Below are 19,542 nucleotides of genomic sequence, written 5' to 3'. Positions count from 1 at the left end.
TATTTACAATTGTAATAAAATAGTAAACCTAAACCGAAAAAAGCATCATGCGAACGTGTAGCCCCAGCTTTACAACGCGCGGCGCGTTTCAAAAGCGCCGCCGCGCTCCGATTGGTCGAACGTGAGTTAGAGCGTTGTAAGGCCGCGGACACACAGGCGGAACACAGGGTAAGCTAGCGGAAAGTGGCTAGGGGTCGCTAGGTGTCCGTGGGGCACTTACTTGGCAAGGGGTACGTTATCGCGGTCCGCGAACGCGTCATACAAATACTCGCTGCAACAGACAACACACGGTCATCAGCCAGCAGCGTACGCAGCATGCCGCGAATCGAGTCCCACCACAATATTTACACGCTATCAGTAATAATGACGGGATTTGTCGATTTCTCTACTACGAACTGTATGTGTACCTACTTACAGTCATTCATTTAGCACGCAATTCGCACAAAATGAACGCCAATAAGATCAAATCGAGTGATACCATACTCGTACCTTTTTCGAATTCGCATTTTTACGCTAACACATAATGTAAGAACGTTACATTTTGGCGCTCAAACTAGGATACCAAAGAGGCAGATCATTTCGTGCGTAGCGTGTTATTTTAAGCTTTAATGTTATCGACTTGTCAATATTTACTGATAGCGTGTAAGCGTAACTTGTGAAATAAAACATTTTTACTGGACTTTTGGATATGGGACATTCGAGTTCGCTAGGGTCCGTTCACAACACAGGGGGCATACAGGTTGTGTTGGGGACAAGCAAAAAAAAGTTGTGAACGAATCCTATCACGCCGCCATCTTGTAGCAAATGTCAAAGGGTCCGGCAAAATAATGACATGAGCGCTTCTAAGCGTCTAAGAACCAAAATAAGTCATCGATCGTCCTACGTGTGCCTAGTGGGTTTATAGTCTTACAATAAATCTTAATACTTATCATAAATACACTCTATACCTAATGATGGTGTCGATTGAACATAAAAGTAAAGTAAATCAAATTAAAAAAATATACTAATAAATAGTCTAACTATAGTTTACATGTCTACGAGAAAGTTCAGAATACACTGCGGGTTACATTCGAGCAATACAGTGAAGGCCCTGATGATACTGAGTACTGACCAAGCAATGTACGACAACATGAAGGAACACCGAGCAACGCTTGTCCGCTGGATAATGCACCCTATGATGTATGCGTTAAGGTTGAATCCAGCGAGCAAGGGTATCGTGCAAGCCGCTATAAGGTCGAAGAGCACACGCCACGGTAGCGGACGCACCAATACCAAAATGAGCCAAGAGGTTCAATGGTCAAAATACCTACCTACATGTGATGTATACGGATCGGAGTTATTACCGTAAGATGTTAGTGAGATATGATTTGACAATGAAATATATTCTAATTAATCATAATTTAATTATACCTTAAAGAAACAGGAGCAGCAGTAGTAACACCTATAATATTTAAAAAGAATACCACTAAAATAGTAGACGACTTTGTCATTTTTATCGCCAGAATGTACTATATACGTCCATTTAACTTAATTTAAATGAGCAGTATAACTATAGGTGAACCAGGATCTATTGAGGGTGCGCCATGTTACGGAAATTTGTTGGTACTAATTTCTAGCAATGGCAACAATTTTAATAATAGACAACATCTACCCTCTATGATAGTTGTCAATATTGACAATGTAAACATTGCTTTGTCTAGTTTCGTGTGAATTATTATTAGACTGCAATAATCATGCCGAAAGTTTTAGATTTTACAGAGAAAAAAGTTGTAAATAGTGTATATAGTTATTTATTGGAAAAAAAAAGTGCGGGAGAGAAATTTCTTCCATTAGAAAACATAACCAAATTAGCATCTGAATTGACGGGTAAGTTTCAAACTTATGGACAAATGTCACTATAGTATGCAATTGATTCCTTTATAGAAAAATTTGTTATTGAGGTTGGGTCTGATTCTAGCAGCGAGTCTAGTCAGTCAGAGTCAGAATACGATTCAGATTTATTAATGACTGAATAATATTTAGATCCCGATTTTGAGTATAATGTTGAGAACGAGTCAAATTCCTTGATGACTGAAGAATATTTAGATCCCGATTTCAACTATGCTCAATAGAACATATTTGGTACGTTAAATAATTTTATTTGTAAAATTATCTATATAAATTCTTACTTATAACTCTTGCGTTACTTATTGACTTTACGCTATTCATTTTATCTAAATCGAGTCAGTCATTTAAGGGTAAAAACCGAAGAAATATCCAAACATCAAACTTCGCACTTATTAAAGTTGTCGGAATAAAACGAAAATCATCTGCCAATTTCCATTGTCCCCACTATACAAATTGTTGCTATATAAAATTCAAAACGAGCGCCCTCTTGACAATACTCCCAAAGTTCTGGTTTACCTTTACATAAATTTAATAACTAGAATTTATAAAAAAAAGAGAGAATTTAAAAAAAGGTGTTAAACTGAGTCTTATGATGTACCATTCTGCATATCATATCCATATCTCACTAGCGTCACTCTGCCTCCGATCCCTTGCGATGTGTGTACGAGTATATAATGTATAGGGCATGCATACGGTGTTGGCGCGTCTGTATACAGTATATGTGTTACCGGAGGGCGCGTAGGGTCATCGCCACCAGCCGCGGCGCTGGCACATCGGCTCATACTCACTGTTAACAACATCCCCAAACGTTAACAACCCTATACAACCCGCTATACTTATCTTAACACTGACTAACATTATCAAATGTTTAAAAGATACTCTATCTCAAAATACCCCCAATTTTGAACATTTATAAAATTTCTTGTTCAGATACTTAAATAATAGCTTTAATAGCTGAAAATGTATACCCGCATTTTACAATATAAAATGGACGTAGCTTAGGGACAAGCAACACCACAAACATTTTTATTTTCCATGAATCATTAAGATCAATGCCAATTTTTGAGGTTGGTTCCTTTTCGCTTTACTACGTCCATTTATAACCCACCCATATATAGATAGTAATTGCGCTATTATCATGTCGTTTAGAAGTGGTCTTTATGACATTCCATTAGACGATTCCGGGAATCAAACCCAGTATAATACTCAACCACTATGGTATCTTGTACTTTTCGTATATACCTGTTATATTTTATAAAGAATGGATGGGAGTAAGAACGCTCATATATTATTGTCCCTTTAATAACATTTAAAATTAGTAATATACAAGACGGGAATTGAACCCGCGCCAGCCTGTGGGGTTGATGGCGATGAGTGAACAACTGAAAAAATATGAACAACTTAACATAAACGCAATCTAGTTCAGAAAAAGTCAAATTAGCTCCTAACCGTGTAAAAATTACGCAAAAAAGATTTTTAAACAGTTTTATATGTGTTCGAAGTCATACTCAATTCGCGCTCAGAAAATATCACATAATATAGTGTCCAAAGCTCTTCGATCTTATAGCGCCGTGAACATAACCGACAAGGCAAAATGAACTCAGCCGACATAGTAACAGGGTCGGCTCTCCCTTGGCGCTGGTAAGGGCACAGTCCACTAAATACGGGGATGAGGGTGCAAAACAAACCCAACTCAGACGGACATACAAAAAAGACGACAAAATCAATTAATAGTCTCAAAATAATTAAAATCATATGAAATTAGTGAACGGAAACAACGGAAAGTAAATTAAAAACGATTCCAAAAGAATGATGACGATGAATGATGACTTAGAACTAAAGCAAACAACCAACACACTTAACTGACCGATTATAGACTTTATCCCGTTGCTATAAGGTTTCAAATTGCCAGTTGAGTGTGATGATGTTGGCGTGTATGGCAGGGAATGTCGGAGCTGAGATGAGCACACAATTTGAGAGATGTTTCAGATGTTGATGGTTGGTTAGTGTAGTGCTATGATCATGTCAGCTTCGATATTCCTTGCAATTGCACTGAATGTCTCACAAAGTTCATATTTGGAATTAGTTTAATGTAAAGACGATATGAAAATAGGATAAAAATTATTGATCTTCTATTATATAGTTCGTTTTTTTTAGCATTAGAAAGAACTTGAAAGAAGTTAAGCGATCTTGGCACGTTTTTTAATTGAAAAAAGCTTTTTAAAAATCAATAACTATTACTTATGAAAGCAGAAGAATATAAATGATTGTATTAGATTCATAATTGTTACATATTTGCCGTAACTTATTTTTAAAATGTGTTTTTCAATTAAAAGACACATCAAGATTGTTTACCTAATTTCTAATGCTAAAAAAACTAAGTATAAATAGAAGTCGCATGTTGTCATTGTGGATTTGATAACATTTTGTTTGACAAACAGTGCCGTTTTTAATATAAAGATCAGTCTAGAACAAGTCTAATTGGGAACTAAATTGCTCATATTTTTAGTAGATTTGTAGAAGTTTCATTTGAGAATTTTTGATTAATATTTTTTAAATAACATATAGGTGCTAATTAGGAAATATTAGATAGTATTAGAAATGTACTTCTTTTGGACAAATGGAAGGTATTATTACCTTCATTTAAATAAATAAAGTTATTAGGTTATCTAAGAAATTTATTTAATCGAATCAGAAACTGATCACAAGGATGTTAGTAGAATCTTACGTACTGACCCCCCTTATTCATAAACGTTTACTAAAGTTAACAAGCCGATAATAATCGTTTGTCCCTTTCCATCATACCAATACGTCGGAAAGGGACAAACGATTATTATCGGCTTGTCAACTTTAGGAAACGATTATGAATAAGGGGGTGAGATGGTAAACATTTTTTTCGACATTTATTGAAAGGTGTACATTTCTAATTTGGGCCACGTACGATCACTTAAAGCTGACTCTTTATGGTGTTTTCGTAGAATTAAAAAGAGTAAACTGACGTTTAAGCAGATGTTTTCATAAGTTATCTGCGTTATGGTAAATGGAACGTCACATATTTGTATGTGAATTAGTCTAAATCTAAAATATATTTCCATGGCTGCCATTTTAATCTTTTCTAATTAAAATTTTGATTGTATACTCTGTATCTTTAGGTATTTGAATAAAAGTTAACAAATAATTTATACATTTTCGGGTAGTTATAACATTTATTGGTTAACCAACCAAATACAAAACCGCCTGGATCAGTCAATGAAGGACCTGACTTTAACCTACATTATTTGATCGTGTAATGTTTTCATCTACTCTCAACTGGCTTAAGGAGCCATTTCAGGGTAGATTTTGTTTACTTTTCTTTAAATACCTAAAGATATACCCCCTTATTCATAAACGTTTACTAAAGTTGAAAAGCCGATAATAATCGTTTGTCCCTTTCCATCATAGCAATACGTCGGAAAGGGACAAACGATTATTATCGGCTTGTCAAACTTTAGTAAACGTTTATGAATAATGGGGACATACCGGGTGTGGCCTGTAATATGAGCAAAAAAAATTAACTGTAGGCTGTACTCCTCATACTGACCAACATTTGTTCAGCGACTTTTAAAAATAACTTGTGGTTTGATTTTTAATACACTTTAAAGTTTATTCCAAGACGCAATGTATTGCGAATTTTGTTATGTTTAAGGCGTGACAAGCAACGTCAATCAAAATGATATGGCGTGGCGATGGCGTCCATTGAAAATTATATTTATTTTGTAAGAAAAATAGGGAGTCTAAATACTTCATTTATTTTTAAGTTGTTGAACAAAAGTGTCACCGTTTGAGGAGTCCAATCTATGTTTTCATTATTTGCTCATGTCACAGGCCACACCCGGTATAGTGTATAAATATGCAAGCATCGTCAGCTTTAACCGATAGCCCAGTTATTGAATCCGTGGTAAATGGTCAAGAGGGTACGTACGCCTCGACGAGCGGGCCGGGGTAGGGGTCGACGTGGCGGTACAGCCGCGCCAGGCGCTGCGCCACCACCATCAGCGGCACGAACAGCACCACGCACCACGACAGCGCCATCCAGTACCCGTTCTGAGGGGAAACACTATGGTTAAGCCTTTGTAACGCAGAGGGAATATATTGTTATGATTTTGAACTTTGTTCCAAAGTGATAGGGTTCAATTTTGCATTAATAAGGCGGGCGAGGCGCTGCGCCACCGCCGACAGTGCCATCCAGTAACCGTTCTAAGGGGAACGACATCGTTAAGCCATTGACGTATAATATCTAAGGCCGGGCTAATGGGGCACTAAAATGGTACTAGTTCAGCGGTGTTACTCACAAATTCAAGCCAATCGTGCAGTCTAACGCAACTAATTGCTACCAATAGCGCGCGTAATGCAAACTCGTCAACCTATCGCGCGCGCGATGCGAACTCATCAGCCAATCGCGTTCACTATTATTGCCCGTAAAGCCAGGCCCTAGATATCTATGTCAATGGGTTAAGCCTTTGTAAGGCAGAGGGAATATGTTGTTATGATTTTGAACTTTGTTCCAAAGTGATAGAGTTCAATTTTGCATAATTTCCGACACCCTTATGCCTTAGAAAGGGTTAAAGCTCCTTGAATTGAGGTTTTTCTTCCACTCTCTCTGAGCGGAGTGAGACGGCTGTGCGTGCCTGGATTTGCAGTTTTGAATTTATTTTTTTTGTTAAAAACAACAGTATATTAAAAAAAATTAATTTATTTTACCCATATAAGACAAAGTATTACCTATAAAATTTAAAATAAAATAAAAGTGTAAAAAAAAAGTAAAAAGTACAATCTCTGTTAAAAACAAAATAAAATTGATTTGTTCCCCAGTTGTTCGTTAACCGTATTAGGCCCACTTACACCATTCCACTAACCCGGGGTTAACCGGTTAAACCTGGAGTTGCCATGGTTACCAGTACAATTTGATACTAGGTTAAGTAGGTTAACCGTCAATCCATTGTCAAATTGTACTGGCAACCATGGTAACTTTAGGTTTAACCAGTTAACCCTGGGTTAGTGAAATGGCGCAAGTGGGCCTTAGATGAATACATACCACGGGCATGAGTATTTTCTTGCAAGCCGCGTCCCTGGTGGCGTTGAAGGCGTTGGACATGGGCGCGCAGAAGCCCACCTCGTGCTCGGCCGCGTGCAGCACCATGTCTAGATACTCGTTCAGTCTCTGAGCTACCACCTTCGCGAAGTCTTGGATTAGCTGGAAAACAGGACTCAATGTTTATTTTACATAGCCAGTTAAAAATTGGCTAAGATTTGGACACGTCACATGAATTGATAAAAGAAGAAAAACAGTTCCTTAACCTTTTGAACGCCAAACGGCGCATCCATTTGCCGTGCCACTGACGCCACGGGGGTAAAATTTAGTTTTGTGAATAAATAATGCCAACCTGAAAGTGGGGTGCTTTTCAGTAGATTTTTATCGAAAAACGATCGACGTCAAATGCCTTCCTTGACTTCGGTGATTACCTTTTGTATTGTTGCGTTTGTTGTTTTGTAGTGAAACTAACCGTGAATCATTCAAAACTGGAACTTACAGTTTGTATGACATCCAGCCCCTGTCGGTTCAGGAAGGTCTCTGCCTGTGACGTCTCGTGTATGAGGTACCCGATGGCCTCCTTCAGTGAGGAGTGGTTAAAGCGTAAACCGTCACGCAGCCTCGTTGCCGTCACCTGTAAAAATTGAAATTATTAATTTTATTGGTCTTGTTACTGTATTGAAGGAAAATTAACACAGAGGTAGTTTACATTTTACAAAATTATGAAATTAGATGATGGACCTACTAAACGAAGCTCAGTAGATAATGGACATTTAACATTTAAGACTAAATGATTTGCTTAGCTACTAATGTCCAAGACATTTTTGTAATAGATATCAGTGGCGGAGTGTCCATAGAACTCGATTCCCATCGGCTTGTCTAATATTCAGGCTCTTGGGCCATTTTCTTTAAACTTATAAAGAAAAGGAAGGGTTAGCTACGGCTTGCCTACGAACAATCTAGACGCGCCGCCACTGATAGATATAGACGGTTGTAGAGCCAATATAATGGACATTGCTGGTAAATGACATTATGGCAATATCAGGTCAACAAAGGCCCTTATTGCGTTGCAATAGGGTTCACTTACGTTCAGCTGCCGCGTGTGTTCGAGCATGGGTGTGACGATGTTAGTATGATACGCCGTCAACATCACCGCCGCGTCTCGTAACTCGATGGAAACTCGCACGAAGCCAGAGCGGTCGACGAGCGAGTTAGCTGTTGCGTCGAGTTGCGTCGCTAATGTGTCCAGAGAGAGGTTCGTCATGTTGGTTTCCAGCTGAAATTATAAAGAATTTTCATTAAAACAATAGAAATTTTATGTTAAACTAGGATTTAAAGCTTAAGCCCATTGGACAGGGCCGACTTTTCTTGTTTGTTTTCTTCATTATTCTCCATTTTGAGTTACGATGTTATCTGATTTTTCTCCTTAAAAAGTATTTCTCATTGGGGTGGTGGCCGTCCACTTCTGCGGTTCAGATATAATTTTCTAGGCAGCTGGGTTACTTTAAGTTTGGATTGTGGGTTGTGCTGGTCGGTCTTGGCCGGGAAACATCGGTCTTAGGGTGGCTGCTTTACGATCTACACTCTACAGCACAGATTGTCGGTGTATTACTTACTCATCTGGATTACTTACAGCATGAAGTATGCGATCAAAGTCGAAGTCCGACAATCCCGATTCCGCCAGCCTAGTCAACTTGAGCTTAGCTTGTGGCTTGAGGATGGTGACGGGTCGGTCGTGGCCGGGAAACGTCGGTCTCAGGGCGGCTGCTTAACGATCTACACTCTACAGCAATGCAGATCGACGATCTATTAGTCGTCTGAACAGTGGAATACTTACAGCGTGAAGTATGCGATCAAAGTCGAAGTCCGACAATCCCGATTCGGCCAGCCTAGTCAGCTTGAGCTTGGCTTGTGGCTTGAGGATGGTGACGGGTCGGTCGTGGCCGGGGAACGTCGGTCTCAGGGCGGCTGCTTTGCGGTCTACCGCTTGTGATGCTTGTGCTTTGAGGGATTCTAAGTCAATGAGGCGGTACAGTTGGAGTGTCTGGAATAGAAATAATAATAAAAAAATAAAATAATAAATATTATAGGACATTCTTACACAGATTGACTAAGTCCCACAGTAAGCTCAAGAAGGCTTGTGACAAGAAGGTGTGTGAATAGAAAGACATTTTTATAACTGTTAATTAGATCTTTAAACCCTTTATAAGGATTAAGGCTGTCAATGCAAAATGAACCCTAACAGTTAGAAATAAACTTGAAAATCAGCTGGGAAATATATTCCCTCCGCCTTATAAAGGCTTAATAGTTTTTTTTCTCAGGCATGGCAGCGATAAACAATTACGTATCGACGTTTGAAAATGTGACAACTAATTTTTGAAAAGGAGATAGTTTATTTAACATTTTAAATCGGGCAACAAGGCCTATATTAGAAAAAAAGAGAAAAAAAGAAGAAAGGAGATATGTTTGACTTCTAAATATCGAAAGGAGATGAGCAAGAGTAATCTCACAAATATTCTCTCTATGCTCTGTTCTGTTACATGAAATACGCTATGATTCGATGGGAGATTAAGTAAATCATTAAATGATAAGAGCACTCCAATCAGGCGTGACCCTATGTTATTGAAGCCACGTTTACAACTATGTGGTTGAATTGATCGGCGAAAACCCAACTAATCATCCACAAAAATTGTTACCTGCATAAGACTCTGGTTCCTATGGCAGTAGGTTAGAACCCGCGACAGGTTGAAGTCAGGATCACGACGTTCGTTGAACATGAAGTTCTCCAGGTCCACGAAGCGATCCAGCTCCTCAAACAAGCGGTTGCCTTGAGGTTGGCTGTAAGTATTTAATAAAAATAAATAAATAAATATTATAGGACATTGTTACACAGATTGACTAAGACCCACAGTAAGCTCAAGAAGGTTTGTGTTGTGGGTACACAGACAACGATATATATAATATACAAATACTTAAATACATAGAAAACACCCATGACTCAGAAACAAATATCTGTATCATCATACAAATAAATGCCCTACTAGGATTCGAACCCAGGACCATCGGCTTCGCAGGCAGGGTCACTACCCACTAGGCCAGACCGGTCGTCTAATGCATTATTAGTGTAACTGTAGAAGGACGAGGGACCCATTTCCCGTACGATATTAGACTAATATTATTAGTCTACGAACTAACAAATCATATAGGTTACCATGACAATGCACACTAATAATATTAGTCTATTTTTTTGAGAAATGGGCCCCTAGACGTAATTTACGTATAATAATAGTCTTACGTGAGTGGATCGCAGAGGAAACGCTGCGAGCTGACGCCGACCACGAAGTAGATCGCCATGACGAGGGACACCACCCCGCCCACTATGAACATCACACCCATTCCGCTGAAAACAAAACAACAATCCAATTATGATAATTAATTATCCATGTCCATAGACTAGGAATCCTCTAGACGGAGATTAGAGCAATTATTTCATGAAACCGATACTGCCAAAAATACGGGGGTGCGCGGGACGAGGCGAGCGAGTCCCTTGCCGTGATTGGTCCGTTCCAAGACACGGACGTCACACAAAGACACTTTGACTCGAAAATGGAGTAAAACTACCGTATATTTGTGGCAGAGGGGGTAGCGCTACTATGCTCAGTCTGGAGGATATCTAGTCTGTGCCCATGTCATTTTAGTTTGATGTTTCTAGGCTAAAAATTAATGAACCATTTAAAATCATTTATGGGAATAATAAAATTGACGATTCTATTACAGATATTATTTAAGAAGTGAAGAAAACCATAAATATCGCTAGCGAAGACATTGTAGAAAACCTTAGAGGAGAAATTCACAGATTACTCCTCTAAGGATAATATTTATTATCCCGGATACTAAAATTCGCTAATGTACATCCCAATCATCCTAGCTTTTTGCAGTCGCTATCCGATACATCGGAGCGGCAACATGCTCACAAATATTTGAACACGTCTGTTGACAGGGTGTTGGATTGCGTGTTGAGATATTTTGAGCACGGCGGCCGCTCCGATATGTATCTGTCGGAAAATGTACTAAAATGACAGATTGGGGATAAAAGGTAACTAAACAAACTTAAGAGCCCTTCAACGTGCACACTAGCGCCACTGCTAAATAATCGTGATTATTTAAATTTAACGACAGGTATTCAAAAATGGGGGCCGCTACGGACTGTATTGTGTATTTAAGTACCTTTTGAATACATCAAACTAGTTTTTATGTTGCTGGATTTGTCAATCCATGCGTCCAAAGTAAATACGGCCGTTTTTGTTTTGAGTTCCCAGATCGACGAATCCAGCAACATAAAAACTAGTTTGATGTATTCAAAAGGTACTTAAATACACAATACAGTCCGTAGCGGCCCCCATTTTTGAATACCTGTCGTTAAATTTAAATAATCACGATTATTTAGCAGTGGCGCTAGTGTGCACGTTGAAGGGCTCTTAATTTGTAGGCGTAAAATTTGTTTTTTATTCAATAAGTAGCGCCGGTGGACGGCCTAAATATTTAGGCGGCATGGAGAGGTTGCATTTTCATCCGGCACCGAGAAACAGAACCCCGTACGCCGCTGGTCGATTGCAGGCACGCAAAGGTATGCGGTGTAATGTAATAGCCGTCTCACTCGTGACGGTAGTTACCATAGGAGACAGCGCGAGCCCGCGCCCTTGTTGCAGCAGTCGCTGGCGCCGTACACGTCGGGCCGCTTGCCGCACACGCCGCACACCAGTCCCCACGCCACCAGGCACGTGATCTGCGGTGTAATGTAGTAGATTTAAAAATTTCTGGCAAAATTGTATCAGCGATATCTGGCGAGTTAAAACCTATCTAAGAACCATCGTAAGTGTATTACATATCGTTCTCAGAAAACCCTTACCCGTGCCCCAAGGGAAACCTGTACTGTAAGGCCTCGGACTGAATGCAGGCGTCGGCGAAAGCGGTGGCGCACCGCCGGTCGCGTGTGTCCAGTCCGCGACCTCGCAAATTATTAAATAAGGTTTCAGTCCCACCACGGTTACGTTCAGTCATTGGTACAATAACGAATTATAATCTGGGGCTCATCAGTAATAGAGAAGCTGTGGCAGCATACGTGTAGTAGAATTATTTAACGTGGTCCTGTTTGCACCGTCACTGTAACACTTGCATGTGTACATACGAATTGTAGCGCTCTATCCTGCCGATAGCCTATATATTTGCCAAATCGTGTAACATAGAGTGACTTATAATAAATAGAAAAATCATACCAGAAGAAAAGTAAGCACATGCACACTTTGGGGAAACGTGACATGGGACGGCGCAGACTCTGTATGGAGGTAGAGGAGACGCCCTTGCACGTCCTCACCTAATGCGTACTCGTGACTTAATCCTGGGCATATTGCACCCGGAGGAGTTAAAGTCTCTCGAGATCAAAAAGATACTGCAGCTGCTTGAAGTTGCAGGTTTGGATCGAGAGTTGTAGTAGGTGGCGATCACAATAGATCAGGGATGGTCGCAGTGATACACAGGCTTTGGAGCCTTATATAGCCCCTAACACGAAGAAGAACATACCAGTAACAGAGAAGCGGCGGCCGCCCGGCCCGCGTGGCGGCGGTACGGGCCGTACGCTTCGTAGTATTCTTGCACGTGATCCGCGACGCCTGCGCTGTGCTCTTGTATTTTTGCGGATGCGTTGTTAGAGAGGGCTGTTACGCGGTCCGCCATGCTTTTGAGCTTGCGTCCTGGTGAAAATAAGAGGTATTATATTAATGTAGCTTTTGATAATAAACGTTTCATGAAGGTAGATTTTGTGAATTACCGCTGCGAGGATCTATCTCAGCGCAGTAAAAGGTATTTATCCGCTCGGGAGTATACTCAATTTTGTGTATTCCTAACTGTTCTATCATCAGGTGGTATGGGCGTAAGATTCCAGAATATCATTTAATAAAACATCATCATCAACACTTTAGCTATAAAAAGATTCGAATATTTCGATCCACATTTGAATTGTGGGTCATCAGGAATATTTGATATCAATAAGCATACACACCAATCTCAGCTAAAGCCTCTTTCACGTTAGGGATGTGGTCGTCCACGGAGCGCTGGATACCGGCCTGGATGTTGGCGAACACCTGCTGTCTTTCCTCGACGTCTGCCTTAATATGGCTGTCCAGGAGTTAAACAACCTTTAGTAGTTGCTACATTTATGTTGCTATAGATACCGGTCTCAGAGAAGGCTTCTTTCACATTAGGGATGTGGTCGTCCACGGAGCACTAGATTCCGGCCTGGACGCTGGCGAACACCTGCGGTCCTTCCTCAACGCCTGCTTTAATGTAGCTGTCCAGGAGTTAAGCAATCTTCAGTAGTTTCTACATGTATGTTGCTATACATACCGGTCTCAGCGAGGGCTTCTTTCACATTAGGGATGTGGTCGTCCACGGAGCGCTGGATGCCGGCCTGGATGTTGGCGAAAACCTGCTGTCCTTCCTCGACGTCTGCCTTAATATGGCTGTCCAGGAGCTCCGTCACATTGTTCAACAGTTCGGAGACGTCCGGCATCTGTAAGTATGTAAGTATATGGGGTTCGTGTTAGCGAGACTTAAAACTCTCCTTAAAACCAACCGATATATTGTTTCAGTCAAATATGCTCTGGCCGAGGTCGATACAACACATATCACAAATCTATAAGAAAAAAAAGAAAAGAGATGATCTGAAAAAGAGTGCTCGTGCGCAATTGAAAGTTAAGTTCCTAAACACGTGAATATTTTCTTTGGTTTCTTGTACAGATTTTTGACCATGAGGGAATTCGAGTGAAGTTTAAATGAGGAGCGATAATACAGAGAAAGTTAACGAAACTCTACATAGGTATATGAATCACGAAGCCATGCGATGGATGGGTCGAGCTTAATATTGTTGCATTACAAATATTAATATATCATTAAGTTAAAGAATAACACTAAGAAAAATGATAATGGCTTCTTCATTTACTAATCGTTATTATTTAACGTGAGGCATGAAAGGTAACAATCCCCTTGAACAACTGAATGCAAATTATTCTAAGAAATATAATACGTAATAAACCCACAACTACTTATTTAGACACAAATATACACTTAAGGCTTGGCCACACACAGAGCGCGACGCAGCGCCGCGTCCACGCCGCGCGACCGCGGCACATGCTAACAGGTTACCGACGTCAAACAGACTGCGTCCCGCCGGTATCACGCCCCGCTTCTGTCGCGCCCCGCGCCGCGCGGCCCCTTGCGTCCGCGCGGCGCGTGCGCAGCGCTGCGCCGAGCGAACGCGGCGGCCCGCCGCGTCCCGCAAGGTCACATCAGTAGGATCGGACGTTAGGCAGCGAGCGGTGCGCCGCGTTCCCGCGCGGCCGCGCCGCGTTCACGCGCGCCTTGAGGGCGTGTTGAGAGCGTGAGGCCGGCGCGATCGGCGCGCGCCCTGTTTGACCAGGCATCGCGTCGGCATCACGCGGCGCGGACGCGGCGCTGCGTCGCGCTCTGTGTGTGGCCAAGCCTTTAGCGAAAGAGGTATGTCAGGATCGTAGCAAGTGGAAATCCGTGGTCTCTGCCTACCCCTCCGGGAAATAGGCGTGATTATATGTATGTATGCATGTATGTATGTATATACACTTACCGTCGGAAAGTATTTATCAAGCATCTGATCCAAAAGTAGCGTGAAACGAACATGAAAGTAGGGTGGTTTAATAAAACACAGAAACACAGTAAGCTTCCACAGTAATCACCAATATTAAGGATCATCTGTACCTCGCTGGCCCAATATTGGGTTCTATGTTACATTTTCAAGATAGTTGAAATTCGACTTAGGGTCGGTTGCACCAAACTGTTCGTATCGTTAAAGAGTTCGCTAAATTTTCATGTATGGAAAGTTTCATAGTGGCGCGCCGGCGCGCCGGCTGACGTTGATCAGTCTGTCAAATGTGGTTGGTGCAATGACAATGTTCAAATTTCAGTTCGGTAAAAGTGGAACATAGAATCCTGCGATATTGGGCCAGTAATTTAATAGTTGAATTGATGAACATTGCAATATGTCCATTAGCGACATAAAATTAAATGAAATACTTAATGTTTATTCAGAGCCGTATTTCATAAAGCTACAATTTACATTGAATGTTGACGCGACGCTAATATCAACGCGCTTGACCAATGACAAAGGGTATGTCTGTGTAAAACTGGCGGTAGTCTTTTAAAACTGTACATGTAGAGCTTTGTGTATGGCTTTGTATTACCTTTGTGAAATCCAACCCGTGCAGTACAACAACATTAGAAAAAATGGACACAGAAAAATACAGAAAAAAATACGAATGATATGATGAGCTATCGAAATGGTTCGCAACTTAGCAAAGCATCTCCTATGGTTTTTATGTACGATTCACATCGACGCCGACCTAGAACTAGATCATAAAACGAATTTGAAACTTAAACACAGTAATTAATTACATATAATTTTTAAACATTGTGTACAAAGTCTTAAGTTTTGTCCCCATGCATCCAACAATGCGAAGTTAGCCGATGCAACCCAGCCCGGGATATGAATCATACATTAGATTTTAACAATCACGGATTTTCGTGTATAAAGGTGTTGTGAACTGACCTGGCTGTACTGTATCTCGGTGTCGAGTTGTCCTATCTTGTATTTCTCCTGCAGACGGATGCACTGCGGCTGTTCGCACTTGGCCAGGGTCTGAAGCAGTTGAGCCTTTACTTTGCGTAGACCTGCAGACAATTTTAGCGTCAGAAAAAAGGTACAATCAGACTTGAGAGGTAGACCTGTGTATCAAATATCAACATATTGTTTTGGAGTTAAAACCAACAAACAAGGGAAGCAATGGTAGTTAGACACAGCCAGAAAATTTTACATATCCCAACATGGCGTGGCGTCACATGAAAAGCCCATGCGATGCTACCAATTTCTCCTAGCTCTAAAGACAGAAAGAGTTCACAAGAGCTACTCCCATTCTAGTCGCTTTTTGGTACGCTAATGGAGGGAAATATCGAGTAAGCTAGAAACGTTGCACGCGTGTTGTACCGTACGCCCTTGTGGATAAACTTGGCACTTCTGCAGTATTGCCAGTGGACCCTTTGGTCTCGCATATTCCACTAACTTCCATTTTATTTTTGCAACTGACCGCCGGTTATACATATGTTTCAAGTCAAATAAACACATATATAGTACCAGAGTTGAGCAGTTCAGCGTTGTTCCGCAGCATAGATGTGATGTTGTGGACGCTTTTCAGATCTGCTTGCACTGTGTCCAGTTGTTGCACCATATTGTAAAGTGTAGTGACAGACACAGCATGCGAGAATTCACCAAGCTTTCTTGATACCGTCGTGCCGCTATCTGAAATCACAAATGAATTAGTTATATGTTTGCTCCTCACGAATAGAAGGCGAGTTCTTCATGATGATGAAATGAGGAATAAACTACTGTCGTTTTACGTTACTTGACAAAATACATTAATGAAGAAGAAAGTGGAAAAGGAGTAAAGTAACTTCTGCAAATCTCACAAACCACATGATTCATGGTGATGATGTTGGGTGCTGACTGTACCATGAGCATGTGTGCTGTTGAGGTAAGCCTTCGTGTCCTTGATGCCGGAGCGGACGGCGTTGGGTGCTTTGCTCGCTTGTAACTAACACACTTACTTGTAAGGAGGTTGTCAAGTGTCCGCTCAAGTTCGGCATAGTTGTTGACGAGCAACCACCGAACGTGGGCTTGTGTGCTGTTGAGGTAAGCCTTCGTGTCCTTGATGCCGGAGCGGACGGCGTTGGGTGCTTTGCTCGCTTGTAACTAACACACTTACTTGTAAGGAGGTTGTCAAGTGTCCGCTCGAGTTCGGCATAGTTGTTGACGAGCAACCACCGAACGTGGGCTTGTGTGGCGTTGAGGTAAGCCTTCGTGTCCTTGATGCCGGAGCGGACAGCGTTGGGTGCTTCGCTGGCGCTTCGATCGAGTTGTTCGTCGGTCGCGAACGCGCAGACTACTCCGAACCTGACAATTATAGAAAATAAAAAATTAGTATCAAGATACCGACTAATTTAGGCCACCTAAACGAGAAAACTATTTACTTAAACACTATAATATAAGCAATTATGAGTTCTTGCTAGAAACATAAGAGCGAAGCGAGTATTATAACTGTTTAATGTTGTAGAAAGATACGTACAAGAAAAGTGTGAGCAACCCGATGAGCACTATAGCGAGCAGGCCCTTGAGGCACGCGTCGTATTTGCGGTCGAATGTTCGCCTCCGTCGACCAGAGCGGCACCAGTAGCAACAGCACCAGAACAGTCTGAAAACAAACAGATTATAATGTTAGTCAACAATCAGAGGCATTCTAGCATTATGTTTTTCAACTGTTCCTAATATTTCTAATCATGATCTTCTTTATTTTTCACCCAGCGAGCGGCAGCGCAGCGGCCAGGAGGACGGCGACAACAACGAACGCTGTGGGCCCCGCGTAGTGTCCGAGTAGCACGCGCCATTTCTCCTGGTCTGGAGTCAGTCTAACCCTGACACGATAGAACACACACTCACCCAGCGAGCGGCAGCGCGGCGGCCAGTAGGACTGCGACAACAACGAACGCTGTAGGCCCCGCATAGTATGCGAGTAACACGCGCAAGTTCTCCTGGTCTGGAGCCCTTCTGATGCTAACACTATACAACACACACTCGCCCAGCGAGCGGCCAGTAGAACGGCGACAACAACGAACGCTGCTGTAGGCCCCACGTAGTGTGCGAGTAGCATGCGCCAGTTCTTCTGGGCTCGCGATATCGAGGTGCCCATCTGACACTGACACTATAGGTACAACACTCACCCGGCGAGAGGCAGCGCGGCGGCCAGTAGGACGGCGACAACAACGAACGCTGTAGGCCCCGCATAGTGTGCGAGTAGCACGCGCCAGTTTTCTTGAGGACTCGCGATGTCGAGGTGCCCGTCTGACACTGACACGATTCCTGTAACAACACAAATGTACACATAAATGTCTGTCGTTATCGTGGATCTAACATACAGAGTATAAACAGCTATAATGATAGGTTGGCTAAAAGTTCCGAATATTTCGGGCCGACTCGAGCCAAGTCTTGGTCTAATTGTATAAAAACATTTTTACCTGTATGTATTGTATAAATGTAAACTCAGCTTCCCTAAACCAAAACAAACAGGAAAGTTTACAGTTACCATCTTATTGAACAATGCAAACTTCTCATATTAAACAATGCAAATGTATGCATTCAAACGCCCAATCAAATTGATCGTGTAGCTTTGATTTAGACACTCGCTACGTGTACTTACTACAACTGTAGCACCCACACTTCTATAGCTTTCTTAGCACAACAAGTTCAGAGTCATATTTACGTAAAAAAAATTAGTCACTTGCGTCATTTCGTAACTAGATCGAAATAATAGTTAACTACTTAATACAGTACGGCTATATCATGTCTCCAATTGCATCTCATCAAGCGCTCTGCCACACTAAACTACACCTTACGTGCTGTAGATAAGGTATAGAATGGGTTGGAAGTTGTGTTTATTAGGCAATGCCCCGTTTGTAGCAATTATTTATATCGGACAACACGAGTGTTGTGCTTACTCACGACTTGGTCGTTTCATTGGTTTATTGCTTAAGGTTTATTTATAGGATGAAGTAAGGGGCTATTCATAAATTACGTCATTTCCAATTAGGGGGGGGGGAGTCTGGACATCGGATGATGGTAGCATGACGTAGTAGGAAACGGGGTCATTCGAAGCATGATTTTTGGAATGATTTTAGGGGGGGGGAGGGTCAAAAATCGATGACGTAATTTATGGACAGCCCCTAAACAGTGTGCTAAAGCTATAAATTAAGATATTTAACCTCAAACACGTCTATTTTATTATATTATTCTGCAGGCATATGATGTTATTTAGCGCCCGTAATTAATCAAAAAAGCTGGAATTTGTACAAACATAATAATAATTTATTTGAAACGAAAAGATAACATGTCAATCGCCTTAAATATACCTACCTCAACTCTATATACCTGTCACAGATTAGTCATTATCATAATACTAAATCCGTTACATAAATTAACCTTCAAAATAAGAAGTAACGAAATAACACAAGTTCCCAATGTAAACTAATTTCGATGTTACGTCACACTCGTCACAGCAAAGCGGCACGCTGAACGGAATACGATATTTCGTCGTCTCTCTCAACCGGCTCGTTGGTCTAGGGGTATGATTTTCGCTTAGGGTGCGAGAGGTCCCGGGTTCAAATCCCGGACGAGCCCAACAATCTTTTTTTTTTCATTTTCTTTTTTTTATATTAGTATTCATTTTGAAAGCTTTTTTACACAAAAAACTTAACAAAACGTAAAGATGTCAACAGTTCGAATGCACGGTTGCTGAGAATCATCAACTGTGACGGTGTCATTGCCCCGTCAGCTGTCACGCCTCAAGGAAACGGTTCAACAAACCGACACGTCATCTTAGACCAATAAATATCACTTCACACCATACTTTAAGGTGTTAATGATGTTTTAACAGCGAACAGTTAGAAATTAG

General features: G+C 41.3%; 1 protein-coding gene, 1 long non-coding RNA gene and 1 other non-coding gene across 4 annotated transcripts in view; 2 read left to right on the top strand and 1 right to left on the bottom strand.

Moving 5' to 3' along the window:
• Positions 1-19,542, bottom strand: part of LOC134667540 (prominin-like protein) — a 494,736-nt gene that overhangs the window by 368,189 nt on the left and 107,005 nt on the right. The window contains exons 2-17 of one of the 2 annotated variants that reach the window (XM_063524964.1): positions 17,816-17,954; positions 17,164-17,289; positions 16,804-16,991; positions 16,176-16,340; positions 15,594-15,715; positions 13,361-13,526; positions 12,539-12,708; positions 11,632-11,744; positions 10,254-10,358; positions 9,655-9,796; positions 8,796-9,002; positions 8,046-8,234; positions 7,458-7,592; positions 6,962-7,120; positions 5,849-5,970; positions 221-271 (exon numbers count right to left, since the gene is read on the bottom strand). In XM_063524964.1, coding sequence (XP_063381034.1) covers positions 221-271; positions 5,849-5,970; positions 6,962-7,120; positions 7,458-7,592; positions 8,046-8,234; positions 8,796-9,002; positions 9,655-9,796; positions 10,254-10,358; positions 11,632-11,744; positions 12,539-12,708; positions 13,361-13,526; positions 15,594-15,715; positions 16,176-16,340; positions 16,804-16,991; positions 17,164-17,289; positions 17,816-17,954 — 2,299 coding nt within the window. The remainder of the gene's footprint in view (positions 1-220; positions 272-5,848; positions 5,971-6,961; positions 7,121-7,457; positions 7,593-8,045; positions 8,235-8,795; positions 9,003-9,654; positions 9,797-10,253; positions 10,359-11,631; positions 11,745-12,538; positions 12,709-13,360; positions 13,527-15,593; positions 15,716-16,175; positions 16,341-16,803; positions 16,992-17,163; positions 17,290-17,815; positions 17,955-19,542) is intronic. The other variant, XM_063524965.1, reaches the window with a different exon arrangement.
• The window catches only part of LOC134667574 (uncharacterized), a 92,990-nt gene that overhangs the window by 70,594 nt on the left and 2,854 nt on the right, over positions 1-19,542 (top strand). The gene's annotated exons all lie outside the window — the stretch shown is intronic.
• Positions 19,197-19,268, top strand: Trnap-agg (transfer RNA proline (anticodon AGG)). Its single transcript has one exon. It is a non-coding gene; the product is annotated as a tRNA-Pro (tRNA).

Source organism: Cydia fagiglandana, chromosome 9 (genome assembly GCF_963556715.1).
Source record: "Cydia fagiglandana chromosome 9, ilCydFagi1.1, whole genome shotgun sequence".
In the NCBI taxonomy this organism is placed as follows: domain Eukaryota; kingdom Metazoa; phylum Arthropoda; class Insecta; order Lepidoptera; family Tortricidae; genus Cydia; species Cydia fagiglandana.
The sequence above is the reverse complement of the archived record's forward strand: the minus strand, read 5'-3'. Positions and strand labels throughout refer to the sequence as shown.